Source organism: Coregonus lavaretus (genome assembly GCF_964263955.1).
Source record: "Coregonus lavaretus genome assembly, contig: HAP1_SCAFFOLD_969, whole genome shotgun sequence".
In the NCBI taxonomy this organism is placed as follows: domain Eukaryota; kingdom Metazoa; phylum Chordata; class Actinopteri; order Salmoniformes; family Salmonidae; genus Coregonus; species Coregonus lavaretus.
This window is the reverse complement of record NW_028165999.1, coordinates 170,227-186,449: the sequence shown is the minus strand read 5'-3', so window position 1 is coordinate 186,449 and position 16,223 is coordinate 170,227. Positions and strand designations below refer to the sequence as shown.

At 40.1% G+C, this 16,223-nt stretch overlaps 1 protein-coding gene and 1 pseudogene across 2 annotated transcripts; both read right to left on the bottom strand.

Moving 5' to 3' along the window:
* Positions 1-2,909: 2,909 nt before the first annotated feature.
* LOC311115214 (GTPase IMAP family member 9-like) lies at positions 2,910-4,616 on the bottom strand (the record flags this gene model as incomplete). The annotated part of the gene is made up of 2 exons (XM_084190411.1): positions 2,910-3,989; positions 4,610-4,616. Coding segments are annotated over 2 exons (1,087 nt in total), but the record flags the coding sequence as incomplete, so codon positions are not given.
* Positions 4,617-5,500: 884 nt separating this feature from the next.
* Positions 5,501-14,936, bottom strand: LOC311115213 (myeloid-associated differentiation marker homolog; annotated as a pseudogene). The gene is made up of 2 exons: positions 14,889-14,936; positions 5,501-6,333 (listed from the first exon to the last, which is right to left on the bottom strand). The product of its transcript is annotated as a myeloid-associated differentiation marker homolog (transcript).
* Positions 14,937-16,223: the final 1,287 nt, after the last annotated feature.

The window sequence follows — 16,223 nt, the reverse complement described above, 5'->3', positions numbered from 1 at the left end:
TGGTGTGTATAGTACTGACTGGTGTGTATAGTACTGACTGGTGTGTATAGTACTGACTGGTGTGTATAGTACTGACTGGTGTCTATAGTAATGACTGGTGTGTTTAGTACTGACTGGTGTGTATAGTACTGACTGGTGTGTATAGTACTGACTGGTGTGTTTAGTACTGACTGGTGTGTATAGTAATGACTGGTTAGTACTGACTGGTGTGTATAGTACTGACTTGTGTGTATAGTACTGACTGGTGTGTATAGTACTGACTGGTGTGTATAGTACTGACTGGTGTGTATAGTACTGACTGGTGTGTATAGTAATGACTGGTGTGTATAGTACTGACTGGTGTGTATAGTACTGACTGGTGTGTATAGTACTGACTGGTGTGTATAGTACTGACTGGTGTGTATAGTACTGACTGGTGTGTATAGTACTGACTGGTGTCTATAGTAATGACTGGTGTGTTTAGTACTGACTGGTGTGTATAGTACTGACTGGTGTGTATAGTACTGACTGGTGTGTATAGTAATGACTGGTGTGTATAGTACTGACTGGTGTGTATAGTACTGACTGGTGTGTATAGTACTGACTGGTGTGTTTTAGTACTGACTGGTGTCTATAGTACTGACTGGTGTGTATAGTACTGACTGGTGTGTATAGTACTGACTGGTGTGTATAGTATTGACTGGTGTGTATAGTACTGACTGGTGTGTATAGTACTGACTGGTGTGTATAGTACTGACTGGTGTGTATAGTACTGACTGGTGTGTATAGTACTGACTGGTGTCTATAGTACTGACTGGTGTGTATAGTACTGACTGGTGTGTATAGTACTGACTGGTGTGTTTAGTACTGACTGGTGTCTATAGTAATGACTGGTGTGTATAGTAATGACTGGTGTCTATAGTAATGACTGGTGTGTTTAGTACTGACTGGTGTGTATAGTACTGACTGGTGTGTATAGTACTGACTGGTGTGTATAGTAATGACTGGTGTGTATAGTACTGACTGGTGTGTATAGTACTGACTGGTGTGTATAGTACTGACTGGTGTGTATAGTACTGACTGGTGTGTATAGTACTGACTGGTGTGTATAGTACTGACTGGTATCTATAGTAATGACTGGTGTGTTTAGTACTGACTGGTGTGTATAGTACTGACTGGTGTGTATAGTACTGACTGGTGTGTATAGTAATGACTGGTGTGTATAGTACTGACTGGTGTGTATAGTACTGACTGGTGTGTATAGTACTGACTGGTGTGTTTAGTACTGACTGGTGTGTATAGTAATGACTGGTGTGTATAGTACTGACTGGTGTGTATAGTACTGACTGGTGTGTATAGTACTGACTGGTGTGTATAGTACTGACTGGTGTGTATAGTACTGACTGGTGTCTATAGTAATGACTGGTGTGTTTAGTACTGACTGGTGTGTATAGTACTGACTGGTGTGTATAGTACTGACTGGTGTGTTTAGTACTGACTGGTGTGTATAGTAATGACTGGTGTGTATAGTACTGACTGGTGTGTTTAGTACTGACTTGTGTGTATAGTACTGACTGGTGTGTATAGTACTGACTGGTGTGTATAGTACTGACTGGTGTGTATAGTACTGACTGGTGTGTATAGTAATGACTGGTGTGTATAGTACTGACTGGTGTGTATAGTACTGACTGGTGTGTATAGTACTGACTGGTGTGTATAGTACTGACTGGTGTGTATAGTACTGACTGGTGTGTATAGTACTGACTGGTGTCTATAGTAATGACTGGTGTGTTTAGTACTGACTGGTGTGTATAGTACTGACTGGTGTGTATAGTACTGACTGGTGTGTATAGTAATGACTGGTGTGTATAGTACTGACTGGTGTGTATAGTACTGACTGGTGTGTATAGTACTGACTGGTGTGTTTAGTACTGACTGGTGTCTATAGTACTGACTGGTGTGTATAGTACTGACTGGTGTGTATAGTACTGACTGGTGTGTATAGTATTGACTGGTGTGTATAGTACTGACTGGTGTGTATAGTACTGACTGGTGTGTATAGTACTGACTGGTGTCTATAGTACTGACTGGTGTGTATAGTACTGACTGGTGTGTATAGTACTGACTGGTGTGTTTAGTACTGACTGGTGTCTATAGTAATGACTGGTGTGTATAGTAATGACTGGTGTCTATAGTAATGACTGGTGTGTTTAGTACTGACTGGTGTGTATAGTACTGACTGGTGTGTATAGTACTGACTGGTGTGTATAGTAATGACTGGTGTGTATAGTACTGACTGGTGTGTATAGTACTGACTGGTGTGTATAGTACTGACTGGTGTGTATAGTACTGACTGGTGTGTATAGTACTGACTGGTGTGTATAGTACTGACTGGTGTCTATAGTACTGACTGGTGTGTATAGTACTGACTGGTGTGTTTAGTACTGACTGGTGTCTATAGTAATGACTGGTGTGTATAGTAATGACTGGTGTCTATAGTAATGACTGGTGTGTTTAGTACTGACTGGTGTGTATAGTACTGACTGGTGTCTATAGTAATGACTGGTGTGTATAGTACTGACTGGTGTGTATAGTACTGACTGGTGTCTATAGTACTGACTGGTGTGTATAGTACTGACTGTTGTGTATAGTACTGACTGGTGTGTTTAATACTGACTGGTGTCTATAGTACTGACTGGTGTGTATAGTAATGACTGGTGTGTATAGTAATGACTGGTGTGTTTAGTACTGACTGGTGTCTATAGTAATGACTGGTGTGTATAGTACTGACTGGTGTGTTTAGTACTGACTGGTGTCTATAGTAATGACTGGTGTGTATAGTACTGACTGGTGTCTATAGTACTGACTGGTGTGTATAGTAAACTATTGAAACACACGTTGCTATCACACATTCTTCAAGATTGCCTTACCCTCCTCCCAGACCGCCTTACCCTCCTCCCAGACTGCCTCACCCTCCTCCCAGACTGCCTTACCCTCCTCCCAGACTGCCTTAGCTGCTTTCTTTGCTGCCTCTCCTGGTGTCTCTGCATCCTCTGCTGCAGCAGCTCCTACTATCCCCCCTCTTATTGCTCCCCCAGCAACAATTCCTCCAGCTATGCTTACTGTTGTTACTACTCTTGGTCCTACTACCGCAAGTTCAGTTATCTTGGGTATATTACCAAGTACTGAGTGAACAAATTTTACTGCCCCTTCAACCCCAAGGAGAGCTCCCACTATTGTACCTGTTGCTATCCCTGAAAGTTTGATCAGGAGTGTCTTCCACACGTTTTCTGTGGCCTGTATAACGATCTCTTCCCGTGACTTCTGGTCTTTTGACTTCTCTGTAAGAATCACTATCTCTTCTTGTATTTCTCTCTCTACTACTTGGAGCAACTCGTTGGTGTAGCATCCTCCTCCGTTCTCGCTCACCATCTTCTCTATGGTGTTGAGTAGCTCTGCTACTTGGTACTGGTTGTTCCTGTACTGATCCTGCTGATTGGTGTTCCAGTATTTGTTGTCGATGACGTGACAGCGGCCTCCACATTTCTCCACAAGCTCACTCAGTTTCTCATTTGTTTTCACAAAATCCTGAATAGTTTGTCCTTCAGGAAGCTGGTCACCATAAGTGAAGAGAACTGTAGCGTAATTGAAGGCCTCTGGTGAAAAACATTTCTCAATTTCTGCAATGACTTGTTCCTCGTGGACTGTGTACCTGTCCACTCTAAGCACAATGAGAAATGCATGTGGCCCCGGAGCACACACTACAATACATTTCACTAGTTCAGGTTTCAGCTCCTCTTCAGGGACGACTGTGTCAAAGAGTCCAGGTGTGTCTACTACAGTGAGTTTTCTTCCATTGATTTCCTTGGTATTGGCTTCACACTTGTGCGTTTTGGAGTTGGCTGAACTACCGATCTTGAACTCCTTTCCTCCTCCTAAGATGGTGTTTCCTGCATTGCTTTTGCCCCATCCTGTTTTCCCCAGCAGCACAATCCTCATTTGGTTTAACTCTATAGGGAGGAGGGGTTATCATTATGAATTGAATGAATTTGAATAGATACACTGTACATATTATTTAGAGTAATATACATGTATAATCACAAAGATCTCTAAAGGATCCATGAGTCATTAATTAATTAATTAATTGTTAACTAATTTCTTGTAAATAATTTTACCTTAAATTATACATTAAAGCTACATTCCTTAATTGTAACAATAACAAAGTGCCCACCCCGCCTCTGCTTTGGTAAACAGCTGAGGGATGGGCCTGGAGAAATGTAACAACTTTCAAATTCATAGAGAGAGTTACTGTCTGACCAAAGTTATAGTTTGAACCATGTTTTGAGGCTAAACAATATTTGTTTACAAACATTGGAGTAAAACAAGCGTGTACATTTTGGGTTTTGATGGGTACGACAGTTGAACTAAGCTTATGAGGTATATATCAGTTCTATTCGTCAATCATCAATGGATACCTATCATTAATTTAAATGTATAAATTAACTGCTGATTGCCCCTTTAATGAAAGTGTGTGCTTAAAAGTTGATTAATAATAACTATAGATATCAAATAAACTAAATGACACAAGTGCTAAAATAAAACTATAATCAATGAAGAAGATGATACTCACTGTCCATCCTTGTCGACAAGTGTAATGTTTTTCTGTATGAGTAAACGTGAATATTGGTTTGATCCAAAAGAGTGAAGGAACATAGGAGCTCTCTAAGCAACTTCTCTGCCTTTCTGTTATATTGTATCTAAAGTTTAAGTTCAGAGATTCTCAGGTGTATCTTTAGAGTATGTCGACGGTGAGGTTCCTGTACACTTCTTATTTGCAGCAGGTTAAATACAAGAGTGTTGCCTACTGGATCAAACATTAAAGGGACATACTGACGTCATCATAAACCAGTCTGACAAGCCAATTTATAAAAAGACCTGTCAGACCATATTATATTCATGCCAGGTAAAAATTGTTTAAATAACTTTCTTATAAAGGGAGAGACAATAGTGTTCAGTTGATCAGATCAGTTGTTCAGAAGCATGGACTGCCTTCTGAGACTGCAATACTATTGACTCAAACATAGTTCATTTAGCATAAACACTGAAAGACAGAAATATAATATGAAACACATAGTTTATTAGGTATATAGAAGAAATACAGTAACAGTGAACATTAACAGAGCACCTCAACCAGACACTCAGACTCTCTGACAGGCTGATCAGATCAAACAGATACCTTGGTTCAAAAGTTACTTTTCAAAATAACTGTGCTATAGCAACAGTACATGGTTAATGTGACAATTATCTAACAATAACCTATGTAGTGAAATACATAGGTGACATTTCTGAAATATGACACTGATGGTGCAGTTATATCCACATTGCAGTACTTTTTTTTTAAACATTTTTTTTTTAGCCCAACTGTAGCCTAAATAATACATTATCTACAGTTAGATATTTCAGAAATGTCTTTCCATTTCCTTGGTGAAGATAAAGGCAATTGAGAAATAATTTCAGATTTTCAAAGAGCAAGTGAATTAATTTGACAAAGTAGTTTCTCTCCATCCTCCCTCCTCTCGCACACATTGACAAACACCAGGTGTGCTGAGTAGGCCAGGTTGTTCAGATAAAGCAGGAAGTTGAAAGTGGTGAGCACGGCAACTGTCAACAGTATGGGATGCTGCCAGGTTTGGGGTCGGTTGTAACGATTGTCAAACTGGAACACAGGCCAGATGATGGTGGCTGTCAGGTACATGACAACAGCCAGCAGACCGTAGACTGACAGCAAGCGTGCGAAGTGGAACGTGAGGCAGCCAGTACACTCCCCGACACACAGCACTACCACAGCCACCGACAGGATTAACCAGACAGTAGACTGCCATGTACCAGTTGAGCGCTGCATGTTGATCGTACGACACCGGGTCGCTGACCAGCATGAAGATGACGCAGGACATGAAGGCCTGGCACATCACCTCGGCTGGCCGAGCCCGTGTCAGGGTCACCTCCCATAGGTAGGCCACGGTGGCCAGGCAGGAGAAGACTTTGGAGGTGATGCGTCTGTCCGGGCCTCCCCGTGGTTCTGCTGGCCCTTGAGGAAGTAGACGGGGAAGATGATGGACGCAGAGAGGCAGAGCAGGGTGGCGTAGCAGGCCATGGTGATGGGGAAGTTATTCCAGGTGACAGGGGCTCGGGCCTGGAAGGCCAAAGTGCTCCACCAGCAGCACCAGCAGGGTCCCAGTGAAGCTGAAGGCCCAGCAGAACACACACCAGTCTCACCCGGGAGAGGGAGGTCCCGTGGGCAGCCACACTGAAGGCCACGCAGGAGAACAACAGGGCACCCACACGTAGGCAGCACTATCAACGGCATGGTGGAAGGTGTTTTACTGTCAAGTTATACAAGGGAGTGGGGGTTATGTACTGAAATACAGTAATAATACAGTAGGAATACAGTAGCAGCTCACCTGCTCATAGTCTTTAGTTGTGTCTAAGGAGGGGATCAGTGTCGTCCTGACTCTCAGTTAATTTTATATGCATGAGAGCAGGGTCGTATTCATTAGGATGAAACTAAAGCAAATGGGCTGAAACGGGGAGGGACTACCTCAAAGTTTCCAACAAGAAACACTTGCAAAACTTTTGGCTAAGGTCAGGTACATGCCATGCACCTCCTACGATGTAAAATGTTTCGCTACGGTGCAAATTATGTTTGCTATGGTGTGCACTAATGAATACAACCCAGCTCCTTATAGTTGTTAGGCCTAGTAATTGATTACATCACCCTAGTCGCATGTTCAACTCCTCCAGTACATTTATCTTCACACTAAAGATAATACAGTCAGATAAAGCTCTTCTAACTGTGACTTGTACTAGGCTATGTACTAGGCTAGTATACACACAGTAATGAGGAGATAGAAATCCCTGGGGTCAATCTCAATTGTTTTCCTTGATTCCTCACATCCTCCCTCCTCATCGTCTCCTCCTTAAGGCACAATGGTGCAGAAGATCTGAGGTTCCTCCGCTCTCTCTTCTTCTCCCATGCGTTTTGAGAAGGAAGCAAGGAGAGAGGACGCGAGGAGTCAAGGAAATACAATTTATTTAGATGCACTCCTTGAATTCAGGCTGTGTCCTCCTTGATGTCCTCCTTGACGTTGACTCTCTCTAGTGGCATTGGTGTTTACTGTCAGTCTCACAGCTCACCACACTTTTTTCTCAGCGTCATCCCTTTTCATTGGGCCAAAGCTAACATCTTCCTAAGACTAGGCTTTGAGACGTTGGCTGCATCTGAAATAACACCAGACAGATAACACAGAGACTCAGATCAGGTTTGTTTCCTCAGATAGTGGATTTTAAACACCATATATTTCCAAAGATTTCAGAAATGTAAGGAGTTACTGAATATCTAGTCAAGATATTAGCAATGCTGTTTTGTTGTTTGGTGAACAGCACCATCAGATGGACAGGTTTGTGATGGTTGAAAGATCAAATCACTGTGAACAATAAATGCATGGAGTAAAAGTGTAGAATAAAGCACCACACACGTGGACCATGGTATTGACTACAGACACAAAAACACATTACAGAGAGAGGGAATGTTATCATCATACCATATTACACATGCATAAAGTGATGGCTGTAGGAGTGTTCATTGGTGTACATTTCCTTACAGGACTTGATGTTTATCAAAACCTTTTATTTTTAACCCACATATAGCTGTAGAGGAGGTCTTGGTCTGTTTTCCATCTTGGTCTAAAACTCCCTGCTGAGCCATTTGGACTGTTGTGCACTCTCATGCAGACAGACAGTTCCTAGTTATAAATCAGAAATACAAGAAAAAACTATAAAATACTGTAACGAGAATATTAGCCGACTAAGACTCATGTAGTTTATATCATAAACACTCCAGAATGAAAATATAATATGAAACACTGTTTATTATGTGTATAGCAGAAATACAGTATCAGTGGACATTAGTAGAGAACCTCGCCCAGACACTCAGACTCTCAGTCTGAACAGCACCAGAAACACATTGAATGTGAAACACACTACGGCACTGTATACTTAAGTTGTACAACTGATGTACCACACATTTGGCACAATGGTTGTGATACAACGGATAGTTTTTCACACAAATAATTACACAACTGTACACACTTAGAAAAAAATTGGTGATATCACTTGCTTCATATATGGAACCCCTAAAAGTTTGATATAGAACCCCTTTTATAGCATTCTTTAATAAGAACCCTAGGGGTTCTTCTTCAATAAACCAAAGATTGAACGCCAAGGGTTCTTCTTCAATTAACCTAAATTGGTTCCATATAGAACAATGTGTGGTGCCATTGATGAATTATTGCTACAAGTAATAAATAGTAACATTTCTAGCTAACAATCTAATATAATAAACAATTAAATAATGGACAAAAGAATACCAGCATAGATTTGAGATTTAGTTTGCAAATATGGACTGGTGGCCGGAGAGGCATCTCTTTGTTTTAATGATGCCCCACATCAATCTTGGTACCAACTCTGTCTGTTTTCTTTATGGAACAGTACAGTATGGGTTGTTATCTGGCTGGTTCCTGACTTCTTTATGGAACAGTACAGTATGGGTTTTTTCCTGGCTGGTACCTGACTAAAAAAGAATAAAATGGCATATTTTTAAATATATATATATATATTAATTGATCTTTTTGTATTTTTTTCGTAAAAGAAAAATAGGTAGGTCAGCTTTAATACTGAAGATAGATTGTAACTTCCATCAATGTAATTGTCTGCATCACTTCCAATCCCCCATGTTTTTTTTTTTTACAAATATATATATATATATATATATACAGTGAGGGAAAAAGTATTTGATCCCCTGCTGATTTTGTATGTTTGCTCACTGACAAAGAAATGATCAGTCTATAATTTTAATGGTAGGTTTATTTGAACAGTGAGAGACAGAATAACAACAACAAAAACTCCAGAAAAACGCATGTCAAAAATGTTATAAATTGATTTGCATTTTAATGAGGGAAATAAGTATTTGACCCCCTCTCAATCAGAAAGATTTCTGGCTCCCAGGTGTCTTTTATACAGGTAACGAGCTGAGATTAGGAGCACACTCTTAAAGGGAGTGCTCCTAATCTCAGTTTGTTACCTGTATAAAATAAACCTGTCCACAGAAGCAATCAATCAATCAGATTCCAAACTCTCCACCATGGCCAAGACCAAAGAGCTCTCCAAGGATGTCAGGGACAAGATTGTAGACCTACACAAGGCTGGAATGGGCTACAAGAACATCGCCAAGCAGCTTGGTGAGAAGGTGACAACAGTTTATTCACAAAAGGAATAAACGCAAAATAACTGTCAATCTCCCTTGGCCTGGGGCTCCATGCAAGATCTCACCTCGTGGAGTTGCAATGATCATGAGAATGGTGAGGAATCAGCCCAGAACTACACGGGAGGATCTTGTCAATGATCTCAAGGCAGCTGGGACCATAGTCACCAAGAAAACAATTGGTAACACACTACGCCGTGAAGGACTGAAATCCTGCAGCGCCCACAAGGTCCCCCTGCTCAAGAAAGTGCACATACAGGGCCGTCTGAAGTTTGCCAATGAAATTCTGAATGATTCAGTGGAGAACTGGGTGAAAGTGTTATGGTCAGATGAGACCAAAATCGATTTCTTTGGCATCAACTCAACTTGCCGTGTTTGGAGGAGGAGGAATGCTGCCTATGACCCCAAGAACACCATCCCCACCGTCAAACATGGAGGTGGAAACATTATGCTTTGGGGTTTTTTCTGCTAAGGGGACAGGACAACTTCACCACATCAAAGGGACGATGGACGGGGCCATGTACCGTCAAATCTTTGGTGAGAACCTCCTTCCCTTAGCCAGGGCATTGAAAATGGGTCGTGGATTGGTATTCCAGCATGACAATGATCCAAAACACACGGCCAAGGCAACAAAGGAGTGGCTCAAGAAGAAGAACATTAAGATCCTGGAGTGGCCTAGCCAGTCTCCAGACCTTAATCCCATAGAAAATCTGTGGAGGGAGCTGAAGGTTTGAGTTGCCAAACGTCAGCCTCGAAACCTTAATGACTTGGAGAAGATCTGCAAAGAGGAGTGTAACAATATCCCTCCTGAGATGTGTGCAAACCTGGTGGCCAACTACAAGAAATGTCTGACCTCTGTGATTGCCAACAAGGGTTTTGCCACCAAGTACTAAGTCATGTTTTGCAGAGGGGTCAAATAATTATTTCCCTAATTAAAATGCAAATCAATTTATAACATCTTTGACATGCGTTTTTCTAGATTTTGTTGTTGTTATTCTGTCTCTCAAATAAACCTACCATTAAAATTATAGACTGATCATGTCTTTGTCAGTGGACAAACGTACAAAATCATTAGGGGATCAAATACTTTTTTCCCTCACTGTACATCCATATACACATACATACATATAAATACATGTACATACATATATATATACATATCCTTATTTTTTTATTTTTTTATTTAGTACTTTCCAACCCCACCACCCTTCCCTAATTGGAGTAAACTAGTGAACAACAACACTTAGGCCTCTCCTTCCAGCTAATACATACTACATACATTTTATGGACACAGTCAATTTTACAATAATTATATTTTGTTTTGTTTTTACTCCTGAACTTCCTCTAACCTTCATGATGTCCATCCGGTTTGCCTCTACATGCCATATCCCCCAAACTGTGATCTTTCACAAAAGTTCTCAACCTACACTAACAGTCAAAAGTTTTTGAACACCTACTCATTCAAGGAATTTTCTTTATTTTTACTATTTTCTACATTGTAGAATAACAGTGAAGACATCAAAACTATGAAATAACACATGGAATCATGTAGTGACCCAAAAAGTGTTAAACAAATCAAAATGTAGTTTATATTTGAGATTCTTCACATAGCCACCCTTTGCCTTGATGACAGCTTTGCACACTCTTGGCATTCTCTCAACCAGCTTCAAGAGGTGGTCACCTGGAATGCATTTCAATTAACAGGTGTGCCTTCTTAAAAGTTAATTTGTTGAATTTCTTTCCTTCTTAATGCGTTTGAGCTAATCAGATATGTTGTGACAAGGTAAGGGGGGTATTCCTAAGATAGCCCTATTTGGTAAAAGACCAAGTCCATCCTATGGCAAGAACAGCTCAAATAAGCAAAGAGAACCAACAGTTCATCATTACTTTAAGTCATGAAGGTCAGTCAATAAGGAACATTTCAAGAACTTTGAAAGTTTCTTCAAGTGCAGTCACAAAAACCATCAAGCGCTATGATGAAACTGGCTCTCATGAGGACTGCCACAGGAATGGAAGACCCAAAGTTACCTCTGCTGCAGAGGATAAGTTAATTAGAGTTATCAGCCTCCGAAATTGCAGCCCAAATAAATGCTTCACAGAGTTGAAGTAACAGACACATCTCAACATCAACTGTTCAGAGGAGACTGTGTGAATCATGCCTTCATGGTTGAATTTCTGCAAAGAAACCACTACTAAGGACACCAATAATAAGAAAAGACTTGCTTGGGCCAAGAAACACGAGCAATGGACATTAGACTAGTGGAAATTTGTCCTTTGGTCTGGAATCCAAATGTGAGATTATTGGTGACAACCGCCGTGTCTTTGTGAGACGCGGTGTGGGTGAACACATGATCTCTGCATGTGTATTTCCCACTGTAAAGCATGGAGGAGGAGGGTGGTGTAGGGATACTTTGATAGTGACACTGTCTGTGATTTATTTAGAATTCAAGGCACACTTAACCAGCATGGCTACCACAGCATTCTGCAACGATACACCATCCTTAGTGGGTCTATCATTTGTTTTCAACAGGACAATGACCCAACACACCTCCAGGCTGTGTAAGGGCTATTTTACCAAGAAGGAGAGTGATGGAGTGCTGCATCAGATGACCTGGCCTCCACAAATTGAGATGGTTTGGGATGAGTCGGACCCCAGAGTACAGTATGGGTTGTTTCCTGGCTAGTTCTTGACTTCTTTATGGAACAGTACAGTATGGGTTGTTTCCTGGTTGGTTCCTGAATTCTTTATGGAACAGTACAGTATGGGTTGTTACATGGCTGGTTCCTGAGTTCTTTATGTAACAGTACAGTATGGGTTGTTACCTGGCTATTTCCTGACTTCTTTATGTTACAGTACAGTATGGGTTGTTTCCTGGCTGGTTCCTGAATTCTTTATGGAACAGTACAGTATGGGTTGTTTCCTGGTTGGTTCCTGAGTTCTTTATGTAACAGTACAGTATGGGTTGTTACCTGGCTATTTCCTGACTTCTTTATGTTACAGTACAGTATGGGTTGTTTCCTGGCTGGTTCCTGAATTCTTTATGGAACAGTACAGTATGGGTTGTTTCCTGGTTGGTTTGTCGTATATGATGAATGGTGGCAATTATTGCTGTCAACAAAAAGTCCGCTATGCTGCATCGTGTTAGAGGCTTTTATTAAAATCACGAGTTTACAGCATAGATACAGACTCGCGATGTCCGGAGAACGGCTCCCCAGATTGATATGGCCGTTCTAACTCTCCCGCGCCTAACCCCCTTATTTATAAACAATGAAACTCCCTCCTCTGGCCAATCACCAGTCTCCCCTTTATATAGCCTTCCAAGAGTTGAATAGCTCCCTCTACTGTCCAATCCCCATATCTTACAAACCCCTTCCTGTCTGTCATATGTCATCATACTAAACATTGCCTTCTGATACTAACATAACCAACATTCCATTTCTTCATGAAAAACATTTAACAAAGGCATAATCTTCAGATACGATATTCCCCCCTTTCGAGACGAAATAAACGTCTCGAAAACAAACAGAATAAGATTATGACTATTAACCATTTATCTTATTGAGTATCTTTAACATTAAACCAAACACATTCTCCTCTAGAGTGTAAATACCTTTCTATGAAATACCTGTTTATGAAGTGTGAATACATTACTATGACATATGAAGAAATCTCTATGGAGTGTAAGAGCGAAAAACTGTCCAGCAGCCATCCATCCATATCAATCAAGACAGTAAAATTCTCTCACGGTCCCTCTGCCCCAGGCAACCACCGTCGGTACTCCAGATAACCTCATTAACCATGTAAATGCATTTGAAACTATGATGTAATTAAATACACATGTAAACAAAATCCTATCCATAAATATCCATTGTACGGCTGGTCAACCCATCGAATCGTACAATGAATCTCTCCCTTCCTAGACCTTCTGTCCCTAAACCCCATCGAAATAAACAAAAGCATCTAAGATCCTCATCTGCATTCAATAACATCAAACATCATTCTACTAAAATCAATACCTAAGAATATGACACAATTATGTATTACACATCAAATATGTCTATATTTCATTGCAGACACTGGAATGTAGTCCACTACACTTCCTCTCCCTGTAGTGTCCTCTTCCAATGGACTTGTTGATGATGGAATCAGCCACATCCTCCTTGTTTCATCTCCTCCAGTCATATTCTCCCTTCATATTGTCTTTGTTTGAGTATTCCAATCTCCACATGTTCTCCCAAATGCTTCTGGAATGACAAGAAAATAAACGACCATAAATAAACAACATATAAAAATAAACAACATTTTCAAATTAAACCTCAACATCAATTTAAGAATATAAAAATGACCTATAAATGATGTATGAATCACATTAACCTATCCCCACCTTGATTCATAAATCATACTAAAATCATACTAAAAAAATGTTTTCCTTGAAACAATAAAAATAAAATGATCAAATAATCAAAAAGGATATTTATCCATTCAGTAGTCCATCTAGACCCCCTCGTCCGTCTTCGTCCAGATCCGGAACAGTCAACACCGGCATCATTCTCCAACCTATTTCAATCTCATAGCTTCCTCAAAAGTCAGTAACATATTACACAGTGCTATCAAAGCTGTCATTAACCCATCACTGCCCCTACTGGCCTAATTGATCTTGCAACCAAATCTTCTCAGATCTCCCAAACACATCCCTTATAATGCATATATAACCCCAGTGATCTTATCTAAACTATCTGGACTCAAAAGATAACTAATATTTATCAATATGATCTTCCCAAATGTTACACCATACCATGAATAAAGTCCCCCCTTCTCCCTCAGACTTATTCTTCAATGATAGGCTTGAAGACTATGACATGTCGCCATGTCACCCTTTTAACCCTAGATTTAGCTGTGTCCAATGCTATCCCTCTTATAATGGTAAAACCTCATATGGAAGCTTCAACGTTGACATGTAACCAAATCCTGTCCATCCCTAATATAAGTATATATATGCTTTATCACCCCCAAACCCCTAAATATCTCTAAAATTCCCCATAGTCACATTGTCAGTCAAAAGCTAATCGTTTAATCATCAACGTCCTGCTCGTCTTACTACCTGGTCCATAAAAATTACATTATATTTGTCATCTCTAACCTTATGGTCATGCTTATCCAAAGTTATCATATAACATCCCACTCTGATCTTCCCATAAACATACCCCTTACCTCATATGTTTTATTAAACAACTTTTATCCCTCAATGTTTCACCTGAATACTTCATGATTCCGTTGTTACCTAATTTTCCTTTCCCATTTAACAATTCCCATAGGGTAATTCATTTACCCAAGAACACTACTTAAACCTAGACCTAAACCACTGTTCTTACAACGACATTATTTTATCTGTCAATGACTGTTGCTAATTCCACAGTCATGACAAAGCATAAGACTGACCCACACCTGACAGAGGCTGCGCAACCGTCTAACATGTCTGGGATGGAATTCTCAACAGACATGGACCCTCAAGATTCCTCACTGATCTTACAGAATGAGTTAATATATCTCTAATTTCCACAACAGAAGAACAAGCGGCACTGCAGATACCTCCTCCCGTCTGTCATCAAAATCAAAGACCTCATCCTGCAGCTCCATGACGAATCTATATTCTCCATTTCAGATTAATCTATATTATTTCTATCTGCTCTCCTATTTTAACCCCATTCGTACCATAACCTCCTGAGTCCCTCTTGCTACCTCTAATTTCAGAACAGTTGTTGTCGGTGTCATCCTTCCTACATTTGCTATTGCCATCGTATCATTAATCCCTTCCCCAAAGTTACCATTAACATTGTTGATTTAGTTGATTAATTAAAACCCTTAATTCCTTCTAGTGGAAAAGCTACCAATATACTCTGTGTATTATTTACTGTTTGAGTGACTACTGTAATCTACACTTCCTGAACTCCCTTGGTGACTGCGGAAGCTTCAACAGATTTCAAATCTTCCATTATAGGCATCACTTTATGAATGACATAGCCCTTTAACCAATAATTCCTAACCGGAACAACTTCTAATGCTTGCACTAGATAAGTACACATATATTCTCCCTGACCTTTCTCTGTAACCTTACGCCAAATAAGTGAACAGTCACTCCTAACCCTCTTCTAAACTATACCTCCTTTTACTCCTGATCCTGATAACAATACTTATTCTCCATAATTATCTCTCCATATGGGAGAAACGTCCCCATCCTAAACCCTAATAAGTGTTTTCCCCCTAAAATTGGTGCTGGATTGGTTCCCTTATAATCAAATGCAATATATTTATGACTTTAATACGTATCAATGTTGAAAGAGTTAAATTGCTTCTCCCTGTTGTTCTAATAGACTGAAGTGTTAATGTCCTTATTTACTCCTAGTTTTCCCCCAGTTTTCCCTAAGACTTTGAACTCTTTCCTTGTACTTCCATGCATCACCACTAGTGTCACGTTTTCCCCAAATCTCAGTCCTATCTCTAAATCCCTGACTTTCAAACTTTTGATTACACAAAATACACCTATAATGACCTTGATCTCCCTGCTGGAAACTGTAAACATAGATACTCAATCACCCTCAAATCATTCAGCAACACATACTTTCTCAATGCATCTGCTCCTAACCGATTTAAACTCCTACCATATCTTCCCACTAAACTTTAAAATGTCCTTCCTCACTGTTCTCTCTCTGTCTTACTACTAACTTTGAAACTTAGCTTACTGTCTCAGAGTTCTTCCAACCCTAATCTACTCCTAACTTATTTTAATCTAATCTTTTCTCTCATAACATTTAAAACCTTTTCCCCTGATTTATTGACAAAATCTCTTACCACCAACTTTTTGGAATATGTGATTGGGAAAGTTCCCCACCTGCTTCTGACTCATTACACACAGACTTGGCAAAA